The sequence below is a fragment of the Panthera onca genome, chromosome D3 (assembly GCF_046562875.1).
Source record: "Panthera onca isolate mPanOnc1 chromosome D3, mPanOnc1 haplotype 2, whole genome shotgun sequence".
Classification (NCBI taxonomy): Eukaryota; Metazoa; Chordata; class Mammalia; order Carnivora; family Felidae; genus Panthera; species Panthera onca.
In genome coordinates, this window is record NC_138350.1 from 79,684,502 (window position 1) to 79,704,512 (window position 20,011).

Consider the following 20,011-nt stretch of genomic DNA (forward strand, 5'->3'; position numbering starts at 1 on the left):
GAAATAGTTTTACATTTTTTGTTCTTTGTCCTACTTGATAGTGCTTAATATTAAACATCTCTTGAATAATGTTGCAGTTGAATTGGCTGTGGGCAGATCTGTTAGTAAGAAAATGAACAAAATGTTGTCATGGATAAATTGAATAAAGAAATTATTTCATAGGAAAGGTGTGTTTAACTGTAACATAATAACTTACCTCTTGTTTGTGTTTTCGGTGATTATATCGCCAGTTTATGAAAGAAACAGAAAGTGACAGACTTATGCTGCTTGTGACTCAGTTTTCAAGAATTTAGTTAGTGTAGGGTTACTATAGATTACTGTAGATCTAGTGACTGCTATTTCCGCATGATTGCTGTCCTGTGATTTGGAGTGGTTTCCTAGATAATGTACTTGACTCATGGGAACCTTCACTTGCGCGTCTCCCCCACCCTGCCTGTGGGTAGGAGCTCTGTCTTGTTGACTACGTAGGTTAACTTGGCCTAGGTCTGGCACGAAGTAAGTAACCAATAAGTGCCTCCTGTTTGAATTATTTTATAATTATTTTAATGTTTGTTGATTTTTTTTTTTGGGGGGGGGGGGGAAGCTGGGTAAGGACAGAGAGAGCGAGAGGGAGACACGGAATCCGAAGCAGGCTCCAGGCTCTGACCTGTCAGCACAGAGCCCAACACAGGGCTCGAACCCACGAACCATGAGATCATGACCTGAGCTGAAGTAGGACGCTTAACTGACTGAGCCACTCAGGCACCCCAAATTATTTTAAAGGAGGATTAAAATAGCATTGTCTCTCTTTAGGGAATGCTTTAATTTGCCATGATAGCAACATGTTCAATGTAATTGTGGCCAACACAGAGTGTTCTCTATTTCCTCGATTATTGTTTTGGAAAAACTATGTCTGTGAGTTGTAGCTTTAGTATACTTATTCTGTGGCAATTCTTAAGAAAATTTTGCCCAAATACTTTTGTGGCTGTAAATTTTCATTTTTATCCAGGATATGCATGTGTTTGTTTTCTGATCATATGAAAAGGTGATAAGCCTGTTTAGCTTGAACTGAGAGTCATTTATGGTGATTAGGATTAAGATGGGATGGTTTCTGTTTATTTTGGCTCAAGTGTTAAGAAGCTGGTTGTGTGTACCTTAGCATTTGTACATTTGTAAGTGTGCTGAACCTCCCAGGAAAGCCTGGCAGGTACTCACTGGGTCTGAGTCCAGTGACTTGATAGGGACAACAGGAAAAGTCACTGCACTAAGAAGCGGAGAAGTCACCAGTGAGAGTTCAATTCCAGGGCAGAAGAGGTTGCGGATGTGAGGGCTCAAACGAGCTGAGTCATGCTTTCTGAAGAGTAGGTGTTCCCAGCACTTCTGAAGCAGGCCCAGTGACTCAAATGTTTCTCATGCTACTGCAGCCACAGACAAATCCGAGAGGAACATGGGGCAAAAGATATTCTTTCTTTCCTTCTGTATCCAGGAAAGGGAGCCTTTGAAGTCTTTTGCAAATTGTTTTGCTTTCTTACATAAATAGGACAGCACTGGTTGCCGTATGTCGTACCTGGATTAGGGCAAAAATATTAAAACATGGCTGTAGGACGAAGTTCATCAACAGTAAAGTTCTGCTCTAAAGGAGTCGGAATTTAAAGTCCATGGAAGATAAATTAAGAAGTTGCTGACTGACGTCTCTCGCACTCGCTGCCTTAACTAATGCTTCTTGAGAGAAAGTGCATTCAGTACACATTTTTGTTAAAAGTACTTTGATAAAGCATAAGAGACTGTTAAAAACTGAGAACAAACTGAGGGTTGATGGGGGGTGGGAGGGAGGGCAGGGTGGGTGATGGGTATTGAGGAGGGCACCTTTTGGGATGAGCACTGGGTGTTGTATGGAAACCAATTTGACAGTAAATTTCATATATTAAAAAATAAAAAATAAAAAATAAAAAAAATTAAAAAAAAAGTACTTTGATATTCTTTCCAAGATTTGTCCTTCTATAGAGAAAAAAGTTACTCTGTCAAATGAACTGTTTAATTGAAGCATTTTATGCATTCCAGACTACAAGGTGGGCTCTTAAGAAGAACAACAAAGCAGGCATTTGATTTTATAAATTCTCTTGGGAGAAAAGAAGGAGATACAAAAAGTAAATGTAACTTGTTTTTACCTAAGCTTTTCTCTTTGGCTATTTTGTTTGAACAGGAATAGGCTTTCTCTTTTTGTTCACTTTGAAATTTATTTACGTTGAATGAATATCGAAGAGGGTGATTTATTTAGTAAGTGATATTGGCATACTTAGCTACTGGACAAAAAAATGTTAGACCCCCTACGAAACATTACATGTAAAAATAAACGTAAGGTGAGGTAAAGATCTAAATGTACAACATAAAATTGGGAAATATCGGAGAACTTTTATACCACTCTGGGGTGGGGTAAGAGGACCTTCTCAAGCCAAGGACTCCAGCAAGGAAAAGTTGGCCAAGTTTGAGCAAATAAAAACTGAAAATTAGTGAATGGCTCACGTCATCATCAACGGAGTGGGGGGAAATGAAACAGGAGGCTGGGAGTGTCGTGTGACGAACATGACACTCCGCGTGGCAGTTAGTACTCAGGGACCCCCTGCAAACTGATACGTTAAAGACTAGTGACCCAATGGAAAAACGGGCAAAGGATGTGAAAGCGTATTTCAAAGCAGATGAACCTCACAGAAAGATAAACTCCTCTGAGAAGTACAAGTTGGAGGGGCCTGACACCCCTGTTTGCCCCTCAGGTTAGCAACAGGAGAGGGTGCTAACGTTAAACGCTAGCGGAGGCAGCATGGAGGGAAGCCCTCTCCCACGCGGTGGGTTGGGGGTACGCGTTTCTTCAGCCGTCTGGTCATTTTCCAGTACCTATCACAATCTAGATGTTACCTACTCCCGGACCCATCGGTTACACTTTTAGACATACAGGTTTACAACCCCTTACCCCAAACTCTTGAGGCCATTTGTGTTTCGGATTTCAGGGAGTTTCAGATCATTGAAGGTAATGTGGCACATATATTACCTATTATACCAAACCTCCAGTCGGGTTGGGACTCCAGAAACAGACACCTTGATGTTTCTAAAGAGAACGCATTCCTGCCCGAATATTCACGCAGGTCGGCTTTTGTCACCACGTGAATCTGAGAACGATTTTTGAATTTTCAGAGCCTGTTGGATTTCAGAATTTTGGATAAGTCATTGGGCACCCATAAATACTGCAAAATGAAGGCACCGAAGCACAAATGGAAATGCTGAATTTTTCCTAACAGCAAAACAAAAACAAAGAAACAAAAACCGGAGCACTCCTACTCTGTCAAAAGAGTGAGACTTGACTGTCTCAAAAAGGTGATTTGTATAGATGAGAAAACAAGTCACGGAAAAAATGCGTGTGGTGTTATCCCATTCAAAAAATAGGGAGGGAGGTTACTTCCTATTCATGTATGTGTTTTATGAGGAGGAAAAGCTTTGGAAGCGTGTGTACCAAACTTGACCCTGGTTATCTCCGGGGCATGGGATTTGGAAGGAAGTAGAGACTGCCAGTGTGTTCTTTTGTATGCTTCTCTAGTTCGACTTGTTAAAATGATCATGTGTTATTTTGGTAATCAAATAAAAGCAACCATCTTACAAGCTCATCTAGTGAGTATTCCAGAGCACTGAGGGACTGGCAACCCCCATTCCCCCCACCCCCAGGTCCCGTACTCCGTACTCCGAGCCATTAGGGAGCCTCCTTTTCATAATTAATGGGAAGCAGGAGACAAGCCCAGGGCGAGGCTCACGACTCCAGCTCTCACGCGCGTCCTTCATTACTTAATATCGGAGCCTAATCATTTCCAAAGTGTATTAGCATGTTCCCCCACTGGGAAAAAAACAAGCTAAACATGGACTGTTACCATGAAATGGAAATCCAGTCACCAGGGAACCTTTTTTCTAATTGACCCACTTGTAGTGAATAATAACTCCAGAAAATAATATTGATTTTTCTCTGTTAGAATCATTGAGCAAAACAAGTATGGTTTCCTCTTCATGAGTGCGGCGCGTGCCTTCTAGTTAAGCGCAGTTGGAATATGTTTGAAAACGGGAGTACTTCCTCTGTACTGTGATTTTATCTTATGGTCAAAATTTCCCAATATATCCTTAGTTCCTGAGAAGAAAATCACTAAGATTTAGATGGACCTAAAGCTAATTATTATGCCTCCAAATAGGCATCATGCTGTTTCAGGAGGGGGAGGGATGTAAAAATTGGCAGTGTTTGTATTTGTTTATTGTTCTCAACTTAGATATCGTGCAACACTTGCTTTTTCCTTCCTGCCCTTGGAAGACGTGGCTCCTCTTAATTTTGTCAGGAGCACTTGCTCCCTGGTGGCTTTTCAGAAGCCAAGATGAAATAAGCTTACAGAGCTGTGGTCAATCTGTGTGAAAGGCCTACGTATCTATCTAACAAAGGGAAGGGAAGTGGTTGTGGTACTTTTTAACCTTTCAGTTGAAACTAAGCACCCTTCCCTTTGGTGGAGAGAAATCATTTGTTTGAGGGAGCAGCTTGGAAGATCCTGTATCTGGAAACGTTGGTGACTGAGGAAAAAAATCACGTCAGGCTGAGTGTAGGCTAACGCATCATGCTGCTGTCTGGATGAAGGTGGAGGCTAGGCGAGCAGTCACCACCGTTCCCTCGGGAGCAGTGTCACGACAGGTGCTGTCCCGTTGTGCTGTTGGTTAGTTACGGTGTGAAATGGAAGACAGAAAGGAAAAATCAGGAACATTAATATATCAAACCCCTTGACGGCAAAGCGCGTTTTGTGTCTAGATACAGGATCATTGGTTACTGTACTTTTGGTTTTATAATGTAAACGCACAAGGAAATGCAAACGAAAGAAGTATCCCCACGGGGCACCTGGGCGGCTCAGTGGGTTCAGCGTCTGACTTCGAAGGCTCGGGTCGTGATCTCGCAGTTCGTGAGTTCGAGCCCCGCGTCGGGCTCTTTGCTGACAGCTCGGAGCCTGGAGCCTGCTTTGGATCCTGTGTCTCCCTTTCTCCCTCTGCCCCCTCCTCCCCTGCTCACGCTCTGTCTCTCTCTCTCTCTCTCTCTCTCTCTCTCTCTCAAACGAATAAATGGCAAAAAGAAATTTTGTTGTAAAAAAATATCGTCAGTTTGGCAGAGCAGTGACAGTGTCAGCTGCATTCTAGCATCTTTCCACGCGTGACCTTCCATCACTTCAAGGCCCCCACCCTTTTTTTAAGTTTGTTTTATTTATTTGTTTTTAGTAATCTCTACACCCACCATGCGGCTTGAACGCAACACCCTGGGATCAAGAGTCCCGTGCTCCTCCAACTGAGCCAGCCGGGTGCCTCTTGCACTTTGTTATATGGCCTTTAGGATACTTGTTTGAAAGGGACTTCGGTTTTTCTCTGCGAACGGAATTAAAGCTTTCCGTCTGTGTAGATTCTCAAGTGTGTTTTGTTGATTATACTTTTCTGTGACACTCAGTACTAAAAAACAGAAGTGTGCCTTGGAACTCTGGGTGAAGTAAGACCTGAGTTCTAAAAGCCCACAATGCCCATTGCCATTAGCTAACTGTAATATTATAATCCTGTACCTCTAACTTTAAGAATTAACTAAAATTACTCTTTACTAGACTCAGGATAGATGTTAACTTGATTTTTTTCCCCTACTTTGAGCTCTGTTATAGAACAGATGGACATGAGTTACAGCTCTTTCCGTAAAGCAGATTGCTTGCTCTGCAGAGTGAAGTCAGTCTTTGCGGTTGTTGGGTAGTTGTGAGCCCTGGGCCGTGTCTGAACTGGTTTAAATGGAATGGCACATGGCGTTCAAAATAACCATGTCCTCCATTACCGACAGTGCTACCCTCAGTGGGAGATGCGAGGCCGAAAAAGGAGTGTGTTCCATACTCTGGTCTGAGACCACTCTTTGACCTGTGACTTAGAATTATTAGTAATTGATATCGATTTGTATTAAAGTCTCTAATAAGATGTGATAAAAGAACAAGAGAGATGAAGAGTAGTAGTGCTGATGTTGAAAGGCAGTGTACGGGGCGCCTGGGTGGCGCAGTCGGTTAAGCCTCCGACTTCAGCCAGGTCACGATCTCGCGGTCCGTGAGTTCGAGCCCCAAGTCGGGCTCTGGGCTGATGGCTCGGAGCCTGGAGCCTGTTTCCGATTCTGGTCTCCCTCTCTCTCTGCCCCTCCCCCGTTCATGCTCTGTCTCTCTCTGTCCCAAAAATAAATAAAAAACATTGAAAAAAAAAATTAAAAAAAAAAAAAAAAAAGAAAGGCAGTGTATTCAGGTTGTATGTGATACTTACCTGATTTCTCTGAGCCCACTTTCTTTCTTTGTCAGCGTGGAAACAAATGAAGGAAAATGACCTCAGAGGCCCCTCTAGTCTCACTTTAGATAACTGAGACATGATACATCCACTCTAAGTAACTTTGTTTAGCCTCAGCACTGTGTATGTGTATATACTGTGTGTGTGTGTGTGTGTGTGTGTGTGTGTGTGTGTGTGTGTGTTATGTTACATATATATAACAGATGTGTTTAAAAAACAAACTACAGAGTTTCTTGTCCTTTAGTTTCTAAAATATCAAGAAAAATCATTCCTCATTAACTGCTAAACCAACCACACTATAGTTTTTACAATCATTATTAAAGTAATTTTTATTAATCTTTTAAAAATCTTTATTTATTTTGAGAGAGTGAGAGAGAGTGCAGGCAGAGAGAGAAAGAGAGAGAGAGAGAAAATCCCGAGCAGGCTCCATGCTGTCAACACAGAGCCCGGTGCAGGGCTCAGACTCACGAATCAGGAGATCATGACCTGAGCAGAAACCAAGAGTCGGATGCTCAACCAACTGAGCCACTCAGGCGTCCCAATTTTTATTAATCTTAAATTTGTGATGTTCTGATTCTCCTCTGCATACCTATATTGAACAGCTTTGAGAAAATATCTGTATACCTGCGTGGATATAATGTAATTTCATTTTAAGGATTTAATTTTAAGGTTTAAGAATGACATTAGTTTTAAAATGAAATTATTTGAAGTATTTTGACAAGTATGTATCTTTCCAAAACTAGCCTGTTTTTTTTAAATCTGGGTCTGTGCACATTTGATAATTGATAACAGAGCTAAAAATCTTATTTTGTAGGAGACATAGAGATTTTCTAGTCTTTTCTTCCCTAACACTATGTTATCACCTGGATCCCTCTTCTACATTCTCTTTGAATGAAGGTAAAGGGAGGAAAGGTCATCCACTCCCCATTTTGATTTCTCTCTCTTTTAACTTAACCATTGCCTCTAGGTGTCTCTTCCCTGTTTTAAGACCTAAGAGAAGTAAATTCTAGGTGGGCCTTCTTATCTTTCTCTGAAGGGGTTCTTGAATTGGCAGATGCTTGTAATCTGACTGCCTTTCACATCTATAAAGAAAAAGTGGAACTCTAAGGAGAGTAAGGGTTAGAGTTTCCAAAACAAATGAATTTTAATGTGTTCGGATCAAGAACTTGAGTTCTCAGAAACAATACACACTTTGTTTGCTAAACAAGTCTGCTGGACACTGTGTTCTTTTCTGGGAAGAATTTGGGGGATGGGCTGCAGCAAGAGTAGTATGAGGGATGTGGGGAATGTGATAAGAAGGAAGGAAAGACATTTAAGATATTTGAAAATCAGAATCGGTGCTTAAAATGTACAGGTCTAGGGCGAGAGTATAAATGGAGGCCCACCCCATATATGTAAATATTTATTATAATCAAGCTAATAAACTGTTAAATAAAATATGCTCTCTCCTCCTACCTTAACAGACTTGCAAGTGTAGATTCAAGTTTAGAATCCTCAGACCCCTTGGGATTCCACACATTCTGAGCTGTCAGCACAGAGGCTGACGCGGGGCTCGAACTCGTGAACCATGAGATCGTGACCTGAGCTGAAGTCGGAAGCTTAACTGTCTGAGCCACCTAGGCTCCCTGAAATTAATTTTAATAATGTTATCTAACCTAGTATTTCAAAATTACTACCTGTTCTAAAAATTATTAACTAGTTTATGTTCTTTTCAGCGTATTTATACTTGGAGAACATCTCCACTGGGACCAGCCATTTTAGGTGCTCAGTGGTCATCTATTACTATTGCTGTTTTATTGGATGTGGAGACTCCTTGTTTTGGGGGGGGGGGGGGGTGCGCTTGGTCCCCAGGACTGAGGGCGGTTCTCTTTATCATGAGGTCTGGTAGTTTTTATCATTGAATTGATGCAAAGAATAATTGCACTTTGTAGTTAGAGCTGGCACCAATTTTGAAATGCAAATATATATACCTAAGACGATGGAGGGTACTTGTTAGGAGTTTTTTATTTTTGTGTCTCTCTTTTTCCGTTTAAGCTTGTCAACTGCCTTGTACTCATTCAACTTGTACTTGTGCTGCTTTCCTTTGTTGTCAGAAGTGCTGTGGTTCTAGTAAATTTGTTTGTAAAGATGAATATACCTCCCCACCCTTCCCCCCATGTTATTGACTAATACTTTTCCAAGTCATAAGTACTGGAACTGTAATCACTTCATGCCTACTTTCTGAAAAGCCTTTGTACTCCATTGTGTTGGATAATGTCTAGTGGGTCTTTTTCCTTCCTAGAGGGACTTTTTTTTTTTTTTTTTAGGTTCAGTTTAATTGCATGTGTATTTTTAAACTGTGGCCAGTTCTACCAAATGAGGAATCATATCTAGAAAGTAGGATACTGTTTTTGTTTGGACTAGAACAGCACTTTCATCTGTCTCAGGATAGAGTTGGCAGATTTAGAAGGGGGAAAAAAAAAGTCACCCCAGTTAAATTGGAATTTCAGAAAAACAACAACAATTTTTTTTTTCTTTTTTTTTTTTTTTTTTTTTTTAGTATAAGTATGCCCTGTGAAATATTTGGGGCATACGTGACACTAAACACTTATTGATCTGAAGTTCTTATTTAACTGGGCGTTCTGTATTTTATCTGGCAACCATATTTTAAGACTCCTTTACCCTCTCAAAAATTGAAGAGTTTTTATTTATGTGGATTAAATCTATTGATATTTACAACATTACAAACTTAAACTGAGAAATAATATATATTCTTTAGAAAAATAATAAACCCATTCTTGTTAACATACGTGTTTTTTATGAAAAGTAACTTTTAGGGGAAAAAAGGTAGAAGACTGTCATTGTGTTATATTTTTGTAAATATTTTAATGTCTAGCTTAATAGAAGATCGTTGGATTCTCCTGTTTCTGCGTCCAGTCAGGTGTGCTATCACAAAGACCTGTACCATCTGGAAATCTCCACTGGAAAAGGAGAATGGCAAAAGACAAGTAGCGTCTTAGTATTGTTATAAGGTACTTCTGACCTTGGGAATCTCTTGAAAGGGTCTCAGGGCCCTCTTGCAGGGTCCTCCAGCCATTGAGAACCTCTGAACTAAGAACAATAGAACCTGTGACTCTAGCTTGTAGAGTATAGATCATGGATAATTTAATCAGAATAGAGGATAAATTTTTTTTTTTTAATTGACATACTATTAGGTCTATACTCTGCCGTTTAAGGAAACAGCTATTATAAAAGAAAAATCAACGTAACACTTTTAACCTGTCAAAGAGGCCCTGTGTTACTTTTCTGTTTAGAATAAACTTTATGTTGCTACCTAAGACAAAGCTTAGTATTTTTTATCATAGAATTCAGCAGATAGGTCACATGACAATTTCCTTACAATGCTGATTGGATTGAATTGGATTTATTTTTAAGATGTGTGTGTCTGTTCTAGGCATTGTACGTGCTGCCCCGTATTTAGTCTTGGGTGGTTTTATGAGTAATCGGCATAATTGCAATAACTAATCTGATTCTCATCTCAAAAAAATGGAGAGGTTGGCAGTGGGCCAACAGGTTTCAAACACAGACAAGTTAAAACTTAAAGATGAGTTCTTTAATTGCTTGGACAATTGAGAAAATGAAAGAGCCATTCACAAAAATGGAATAGGAGAAGTGCTGGTCTGGGAGACAGACAGGCAGTTGAGTTTCCACTGGAAATGTGGCAGGGTAGCTCAGGAGATAGGAGATGGCTGTGGTGGGTTAGAGAGAGCTCCTCCCAGAGCAGTGAAATGATTTCTGAGGAAGGCAAGGCAGAGAGAGGGAAGAAACTGACAACAGCTCTGTGAGCACTATTTACCCTTGGGGTGGGGAAGAGGAGATGAAGAAGAAGAAAGAAGGCAACCCAGGAGGAAGGATTTGGAGAGTGTTGGAAGAGACCGGGTGAGGAAAATGTCCTGCAAGTGAAATGAGAAGGGCTTTTCAGGAAGGGGTGTGTGGTTAGCGGTATCCAGTGTTGGCCTGAGATTGAAGAATGGTAATTGGTCCTTAAATTGGGAACTATGGAACTAGGTTTCCCGAGAGAGTGTGTAGTTTCGATAAATTAATTTTTTATTGCAGGTGTGTATTTGGGGAGAAGTGAAATGGAAGGGTTTTTTGCTTGTGTGGGATAACACAACTTAAGAAAGGCAAGACTGCAAGTCCCTTCCCTCTCTCCATCATCACTTACTGGTGTGTTAATGAAGCTGGCCCAGGAAGAGCTAGAAAACTTACTCCAGCAGAACTCACCTCTTCACGCATTCAGTCTCATTCTAGACTGACGAGTTTGTTTTTATTTTGGGTTTTGTTTTAATGTTTATTTATTTTTCAGAGAGACAGAGCACAAGCAGGGGAGGGGCAGAGAGAGAGGGAGACACAGAATCAGAAGCAGGCTGCAGGCTCCTAGCTGTCAGCACAGAGCCCGACGTGGGGCTCGAACCCACCAACCGTGAGATCATGACCTGAGCCAAAGTCAGACACTTAACCACCTGAGCCACCCAGGCGCCCCAAATTTGTTTTTAAATATAATGTATATATTTTAGGTGGAACACTGGCCTTAGAGTCTGAAGAGGTACACTCAGCTCTGCTGTGCACTTGACCTCTGAGGGCATGTTTCCTCCTTCGTTGAATTGGATTAGATGACCTGTGCTAAAATTATGTGACGTTATGCATCTGTCACATTTGTCTTTTCTTTCCTTTTGTTTCGTTGTGATAGGTTCACCAAGTTGAAGAGTCTTAACCTTTCCAATAATCACTTAGGGGAATTCCCATTAGCTGTCTGCAGTATTCCAACCCTGACTGAGTTGAATGTGTCCTGCAACGCCCTTCGAGCAGTCCCAGCAGCCGTCCGAGTTATGCACAAGTATGTACTTCTTTTTTCTTTTTTAATCTTTAGTTTTGAGAGAGAGACAGAGCAAGAGCAGGGGAGGGGCAGAGAGAGAGGGAGACACAGAATCCGAAGCAGGCTCCAGCTCTGAGCTGTCAGCACAGAGCCTGTTGTGGGGCTCGAACTCATGAACCACAAGATCATGACCTGAGCTGAAGTCGGACGCTCAACTGACCGAGCCACCCAGGCGCCCCTACACAAGTGCGTCCTTTAAGCCCCACCACACTGTATCCCTCGGAAACCCCCGGGAAGCTGCATCGAGCTGCAGCATGTGAGATTAGCCAACCTGTTATGTTGGGTGTGTAAGTCTTGACCCCAAATCCAGAGAGCAGGGTGTTGGGCAGAGTTCATGTCTTAGCTTTTACACTCTTTAGAGTCGTAAAATATTAAAATATCCTTGTTTAGAACTGAAGATCCCCACAGATGAGTGTGCCTACCCATGGGACAAGGGCTTACTTTCTCTTTTTCTGACTTCTGTTGAGTTCTAAGAATTTAAAATAACAACGAAAGATGGGTATTTGGGCTGATTCTCACTGCATTTAGCTCACGTTGTTGCTATTTGTACCTGTCCAAGTTAGGGAGATGGGTCATATTTTGGTTTTCAATAAAAGATTAAGATACTTATCTCTGATCTTTTCTGTCTGGTATATCACTGCCTCAGGCGCTGCCCTTATGCATTTTGCAAAAGATGTAGTTCATTTTCTTTTTCTAATAATATGATCTATACCTGTGGAACTGGTATGTTGATAATAAACATGTAAAATTTACACGTTCTCTTCCTTATTCTGTTTTCTTTAACAGCCTACAGACATTTTTGTTGGATGGAAACTTTCTCCAGGCCCTTCCTCCTGAGTTGGAGAACATGCACCAGCTTAGTTATCTTGGTCTTTCTTTTAATGAATTCACTGACATTCCAGAGGTTTTGGAGAAATTGACTGCTGTGGATAAACTTTGTATGTCTGGAAACTGTATGGAAACCCTGCGGCTACAGGCTTTAAGAAGAATGCCTCACATTAAACATGTGGATCTGAGGTAACTAATTTTAAGAAATCTATCCTATTTATAAGTAGTTGGCTTAGATCTGGGAGCGGGTCAGAGCTGTGGGGGTGACATTCTCAAGCAAGCTGGTTGGTTGGTTGCAGTTTCTGGTGAATGAAGACCCTGTCACGGAGAGCAAAGTGGATGTTTTTTCTCTTTGTCCTCCTTTTCTGTGGCGAGAGACAGCTAATACCATTGAGCATCTCCTTATTTTTTTTTCCTTCCTTGACTTCCCTAATGTAATATAATGTATTCATTAAATTAATTTGCTTAACTTATTTATTTTAATTTCCCATTTTTCTGTCCAGGTGGCTCTGCCCTTAGTTCATTGTTCTTTACAAAAATACAAAACTCATAATCCCTCGTTAGGCCCAAGTTTGACTAGAACCTCCACTCTCACCCCTTGCAAGAGCAAGGAACCTGCATTTTGAATCCTGATCGTGCGCAACTCCAACCAAAACCCACCAGCACGGTCCTTGCCACATTAAAGATTCAATCATCCTTTAGTACGTGAGGATCAGTTTTAGTGGCTAATATACAAAGGACCGGTATACAAGGAGGGATCTATTCTAAATTTCTCTTTCTTAAGGAAAAGCAAAAGCCTGTCATGGGACTGAGTTCCTGTAAAGCAGCATATCAGGCTTAGAGGTCTCATACTAATTTGCCCAATTTGATACTTTTTTCAGCCAAACTAATCCCCCATTGTCCAGAGGTCGATGACCACATAGTCATCGTGATAGATCTTGGGCAAGATACTTAATGTCTCTGTGCAGCTGTGTTCTCATCTCTAAATTATAGTTAGTAACAGAAGCTAAATCGTAGGGTTTGGGAAGGAATTGAGTTAAATGCCTCCTACTCCCAATGTCTTATGTGTTGTTATCTTACCTGATTGAGGACGCCTTCCTCCTCATGGAACTCAGCTATCATTCTTGGCGTCTTCACGACTCCTCATTTGTCAAGGGTGTTTCTTTCCTCACCTTACTCCCCACTTTCCTCTGTGTTGATAACCCTAGGCCCTCACTCAGAGCTGTCGATTTTTGTCAGTGTAAAGAAGCATCATCTTTGGTCCTTTTCTTCCTTCATACGGTCTGACCTTGGAAACCGTTTCTTCCAGTCCCTCAAAGAATGGCTTCCTTTTCCCTCTCCTCAGACTAAAGAAATCAAGCCTGTTGCACCTGGGGAAGTGTTGGTTAGCAGTTTGCGAACCGGTTCTTCATTGAAGGAGGACAAATGGTAATCCTGGATCTGAAGTTGAGAACTTTCTCGAATGTGACAGGAGGAGACACTGAACACTTTGTCTCGTTAACTTTCTTTCTAAATTGTCAACGTTATTTGTCTCTGAGTCACTTAGACTTAGAAAACTTTCGGTCTTAAAGAATTTAAGCCTTTTAAATTGAGCTACCTAGATTTCTAGTTCTAATTGGATCTTTTTAGATGAGATCGGTTACAGGATATTTAAATACCGGAAGCAGACACAGGACCCTCTAAATGTTGAATGGTTGTGCCTAGGTAACTGCTTTCCTCCAGGCCTCTCTCTACCCCTCCCTGCTCACTCTTGCCCGCATTCTCTCCCTCAAAATAAATGAACTTGAGAAAAAGTGTCTAGCACAGAGCTCCTTCACCACAGATAACCAAGCAGCACTGCTGTGCTTGATCCTTGTTAGCCAGTGTTAGCAGTTGGTTGGTACTTTAATTGACTGACCCGTCCTTGCAGCCTCTCGAATGCCCTGCTCTCCCGCACTCGTGTGTGGCGCTCTCCCTGTCTCGCTCTTCTCTTCAGTCCAGAGGCCATTGTGCCCTAACTCATGCACTGCTTTCTTCGCCCACTTCCAGCTGTGAAATTCTGCCTCCCCTTGCCATTCGGATGAGGTGCTTCGTCCTGGGTTGCACCTTTTCTGACCATTCTGTGTGTTTCATGCGTCGGTTATGGCACTCGCCACATACTTACAGTCTTTGTATTTTAAAGCATATGATTTTCCTCGCTGAAGTACTAAATCTCTTGACAAACACCTTGTTTTATTCATCTCGTAGTGACACAAGCCATAGGTCACCATGCTAATCACCGCCATACCTTTCACTGTTTGCAAACTATGGGCACATACATTCATTTGACTTTCTCAGCTGCCTCGTATTAGGCTTAACCAGAATTATAAAGTGACTTGTTCAAGGCCCTATGCAATGAGCAGCAAACAGGAACTAGAATATGATGCTGTTTCACACTACCTATCTACACAAAGTAAATCTCAGTGAATGTTTATGAAATAAATAAAATGGCTGTGTTAGCTGAGGGGATTATTGAAAGGAAATTTTAATCACATTTTGCCTCTTTGAAAGTTCATCCTAAATAATTATATTATTGTGTGAGCCTGGAAACTTTTGATATTTGAATCCTGGTAAGACTTGGCAATTTTAACTGAACATTTCCCTCTCGTTATAGATTTTCTTTTGCCTCCTCATTAAATAAACCCTTTAATTATTTTAGTGTTAATACATGAAATTACAGGAGGGAGCTCTTTCAAATGAAGATGGTGATGCCACATTAGGAAAGTTACTTACAGTGTAAATTAGGAAGGACATGGGACTTTTTTTTTCAACTCCTACAGTCTGTTGTATCCAAAATGAGACTTTTTAAAAAATTCTGTGTACATAGTCTAGTAATCTCCTGAGCATTTGGAAATAGGCAAATTGCTGGGTTGAGGCCAGTTTTTAAATCTTACAACCTGGAATAAAAAAAGAAAAGCAAAAAACAAATCCTGTTGGGGACATTTAAAGAGGCCATGTGCTATGCTTACAGATTGACAAATCCCAGCTCTTTGCTGTCTGTCACTCATCATTGTGTTCCAGTGACTTTATGATATTGCTAGTAATAATTCCGTTTTCATCATTTTATTTTATTTTTTCAAAGGGCAGAAATTCACAGCCAGGAGCCTTTAGCTTTTTCCTAAGCTCCAGCCCTCCTGTTAATGCTGTTGTAGTCCACGTGCATTATTTCAGCACTTTGTTATGAGAAGTGCAGGGTTCTTGTTTGTTGGTTGGTAAAGGAGTTGGGGGTAGCCTAGCAGACTAGGAATTGAGATTTCCGTCTCTTTTTCTCCCTTTTGAAGTTAAGTGTGTCTTCATTCTACTGATTCCTAGTCCCCGTTACTACTTCCGTATCTTCTTGGGAGCATCTCATCTGTGGCCACCTCGGTCCGTCAGCTAGCTGGTTCTCCTGGCGGAGGTTCTGCCAGTTTTCCCCTGTGCCTTGCTCTGTCCTAGATTTGTCGTCCTTTGTTTTCTACTTTCTCAGCGAATCCTAGATGCCAAATGTCAGTATTTTCTGTGCTCCGCTCTTTCAAGCAATATTTTAATGATGGAGATAGTTTTGGCAATCAGTCCTCGGTCTAAGCCAGCCAGAAATCCAGATGTTTGCATTTTCATCTCTGGTGCATATGTGGCTCCCATTCATTTCCACACACACACACACACACACACACACACACACACACACCCCTCCCACCTTCTCCCTTGAATTCTGCTCACCTCCCTGCTCACGAATCCTTTCTCCTTCCTTAAACATTCACTCTAGTTGTAATGTGCCTAATGGGTTGGTCTGGGTTGTGTTTCTTGTGTTCTTTCAATCAAATTCTGTGGAAATAAATGATTAAGTGGATTTTTTTTTCCCTCTTGCAATGAATTAAGGTAAAATCAATGTGTGTGATTCTCTTCCAGCCTAAGTGGTCCAAAGTGTGTTTCAGAATATATTGCCAAGATTAAGACCTTCCTGGAGTTGTCGCTAAAAATAGCCAAAGAATCTAGCCAGTTAAGGAAGTCCAGATGCAGAGATGTAAGAAATGATGGAAGACTGTAACATAGTGAGGCGTGCATCCCTTCTCCTTAGCTCACCGTATCAGGGTGTGGCCATTTATTTCTAGCATTGCGGTTAATTAGAGTCTCTGTTTGTGGCCTTTCTCTTCAAGACTGAACATAATTAGGAAGCTAATAGCAGATGAAGTGGACTTTCTCCAGCACGTCACTCAGCTGGATCTGCGCGACAATAAGCTTGGTGACCTCGATGCTATGATTTTCAACAACATTGAAGTTTTGCACTGTGAAAGGAATCAGCTGGTGACATTAAACATCTGTGGCTACTTCCTAAAAGCACTCTATGCCTCTTCTAACGGTATGTAACATACACCACATCAAAGTTTCTCTTTTGGTTCCAAGAATTTACTCAGCAACATCATTGCTTTGATGTGATGATGCCTCACTTTGATTTTGCTTTGCCCGTTTACTAAAATAAGTGTCAAATTTTGCTGCGATAAAAATAATAAAAGCAGAATGCTGGTATGGTATTTAAAGGAATCAAAACAGGAGATTTTATAGTTTCAAATTTGTTTTTCTCATATTGTGGTATTTAGGTAAGTTACTCCCACTTTTGATTTGGCTCCTCTGCTTAACGGGCCTTAATAAACTATTTCTTGGACTACCTTGTTAGGATAGTAAATCTGGAACCGTGATTTAATATTGGAGAGTAAAAATGAAAGGAAGGTCCATTCTGGACTCTATTCAGGGTCTCAGATTTCATGTTCCACTAACAAAGGAGCTAATCTTAAGAGAGACCTGAATTATATACCCACAGGGACACCACAAGTCAAGAGTCTTACTCATTTAATGAGGTCTCTTCTTCAGAATCTAGAAATCATGACATTTCTAAAAAAGAAAAGATCATATGGACATATATTTGCTAACAGGAGGATTTTGATTCCCTGCAATCAGAAAACTGAGTGAAAACTAGTATTTAGTACTCGAAATTGAACAGTGTTTATCAAGCACCTGTTCTATGCATCGTGCTGTGCAGGAGTCCTAAAGGATAGGGGATTTTATTTTTTAAATGAGTTAAATATTGTCATCTCACTGGAAAAACCAGCTAGACCTCAAATAGCGATAAGTCTCCATCACTGAATGGTTATAGGATTTGGATAGCCAGAAGGCACAAAGTGGGTGTGGAAGAGGAAGGAATCTGAATGTGGTCTGTTCGGCAGATGGGAGAAGACAGGGAATTCTGAACTCCTAGGTGCCTGCTAGAAAATGGTAAGAAGTAATTATGGGACGCATGGCTTTGAAGCTTGTGCAGTAAGCTGTAAGAACCCGTGGAGATTCTTAAGAGGAGGGACACATGATGGATGCTATAAGACTGTTCCCGTGAGAGGAGAGTACAGAGTGTATTTATGGGAGAAGAGTGGAGTCCTCGCCACCCTGCTGATCCCCGTCAGTGGAGTGGTTTTCCTGGGAGCAAATCGGAACTTGCGGTCAAGACTACAGATGTTGATTTGACCCTCATCTGTTTAGAGGTGGTACCTGGAACTGTGGAAGTAAGGTAACTGGGAAAGAGAAGGGAGCTGGCACCAACAGCAGACTTACAAAGCCCTCACAGCTGGTGTCAGACAGGTGCTGAACTTGTGAACGACACGGTAAGTGTTTGCAGAAGCAGAAGGACATCTAGGAACTACTCTGGGAAACAAAGCCCTAGGTAGATGGTGGTGTCACATTTCATACAGTTTTGAGGAAGGGTTTTCAGATTTGAGTAGAGGAAGTCATTGCTGACCCTTGAGAGCGCTGTTTCACTAGAATGAAGAAGGCAGAAGCCAGATGCATTTGGTTTTCTGAAAGGAAATCTAAATGTTAAAAGTTAATCTTCTAGGTAAACATTCAGCATGCATAACAAGAGGAGAACCACAGTAAGTGGCTGGGGAAAAGGTAGGAAAATAGAACGAGTGGTTTATTTCAATCTCTGAATAAGATCTTGTGATTAAATTGGAAGTTCTCTGTACTTTCCTGTAGTTTCCAAGTTTAACAAATGGATGTATTGTACTTCCTAATGTAAACAATGGAGAATAAAGCGCAGTAATGATGTTCTGTATACAAAAAGAGTCTCTGTGTGACTTGAATGGTAATGTCTTTGTGGTTTTTTTTTTCCTGCCTCCTAGAACTTGTACAACTGGATGTTTACCCAGTTCCAAATTATCTGTCCTACATGGACGTTTCAAGGTAAGAAGCCAAGTCCTAGAGCACTCTAGAGGCTGCTTGAAAGCTATTTAGATGATCCTGTCTGAGCTTCTGCCTAAAAACTTTTTACATATTTTGACTGTAAGTATTACAAATTAAATTCAATAGTTTTACTTGTCCTCTGAAAAATGTATGTAAATATCTGTCAGTTAAAATAATATTTGTGAAGTATACCTAAAAAATAGAAGAATCAAGGTATTAGGGCCCCATGGACCCAATTTGACCACCATGTTTGAGCCTGAAAGATTAGTGAGTTGAAGCTCTATGGCTGGAAGGTCCAGGGGTTCTTTAATTATATTAACCATACCTTCTGTCTTTCGCTGAAATGATGTTAATTTCATTTTTTTTAAATATTGTGCTATGTTTCTTTGATTTTTTTTCCTTCCCTCTGTTACTGTGTACCTACATCTTAGCAACTAAGCCTCCCAGGGTAGGATTTCCATACAGCCTGCTTACTTAGCTCATTTGCAAACGGGCAGACCATGTCACCTTTTATACAAATTCACTACTGCAATGTGTCATATTGACCCCAGTTCCCACAAATATTATAGTAGACTTTTTCCAGAAGGCATAAAACATGTATGTATACAAATTAGACTTTAATAATCTTAACACACAAAAATTGAAATTTACTTTTAACATAATTCCAAAGGAAATATCCAAAATTTTCTGAATAGAGGAGCCTGTGTGGCTCAGTCAGTTAAGTGTTCGACTTCAGCTCAGGTCGTGATCTCGTGGTCTGAGTTCAAGCCCCACGTCAGGCTCTGTGCTGATAGCTCAGAGCCTAGAGCCTGCTTTGTATTCTGTCTCTCCTCTCTCTGCCCCTCCCCCACTCATCCTCCTTGCCTCCCTCCCTCCTTCTCTCTGTCTCTGTCTCTCTCTCAAAAACAAACATTAAAAAAAAAGAAAAAAGGAAAACTTTCTGAATAGCCACAGTACATGACCCGCTCACCAAGTGCTAATTCATTTTAGTGTATAAAATCCGTTACAACTGCCATGTAATTGCTCAGGTGCAGAATTTGCCTTTCGTCATGAAAATACACAAACCTAGTTATTTTGATAAGGTTCTCAATCAGAATTATGTAAGAAAGTGTCAGATTTATTACAATTACAATTTTATCATAAATTTGTAATTATAAACTACTTTGTGAGTAGTGCTATGTGCATTTTTTCTACTAAATTCATGTCAGGTTTGTTTAATAAAACTTTTAGTCAGATTATTGCATGATTAAATTGTTATTTTTTCCTACCAATCTTGAATGCTGCATTAACTTTTAAATGAGAATGGTACTAGAGTGGGGTTTGCATGCATGAGTGTATATAAATACCTTGAACAGATGTATTGTAAGAGAGTCGGAGTAAATCTATTTACCCTTTGTTTACAGGACGTAATTAGCAAATGGTTCCCATTAAAACCCCTGAGTGAGACTGAATTGGAAACCCTGTCTTGCTTTTCCTTGAATTCTGTCCCTTAAATGCTGCTCGTCTTGCTTTATAACTCTTATGTCCAGTCCTTCACTATAACACGCTCTGCCTCATTTGCCTCCCCAACTATCGGACTTGCTCTCGGAGAACCTGATTCCCCTGACGTAACTCTGAGTCTTTCCCTTCCTCCTCTTCTGTATTCATGTCAGGTACAGGAACTGAGCTGTCCCCCCTCATGGTGTTTACTAGGTCCTCCAGAGC

The 20,011-nt window shown here is 40.9% G+C and overlaps 1 protein-coding gene across 2 annotated transcripts in view; it reads left to right on the plus strand.

Annotated features, from left to right (window-relative positions):
- Positions 1-20,011, plus strand: part of PHLPP1 (PH domain and leucine rich repeat protein phosphatase 1) — a 212,639-nt gene that overhangs the window by 145,852 nt on the left and 46,776 nt on the right. For both annotated transcript variants that reach the window (XM_078435164.2, XM_078435165.2), the window contains exons 5-8: positions 11,069-11,215; positions 12,041-12,271; positions 16,237-16,439; positions 18,247-18,307. In XM_078435164.2, coding sequence (XP_078291290.2) covers positions 11,069-11,215; positions 12,041-12,271; positions 16,237-16,439; positions 18,247-18,307 — 642 coding nt within the window. The remainder of the gene's footprint in view (positions 1-11,068; positions 11,216-12,040; positions 12,272-16,236; positions 16,440-18,246; positions 18,308-20,011) is intronic.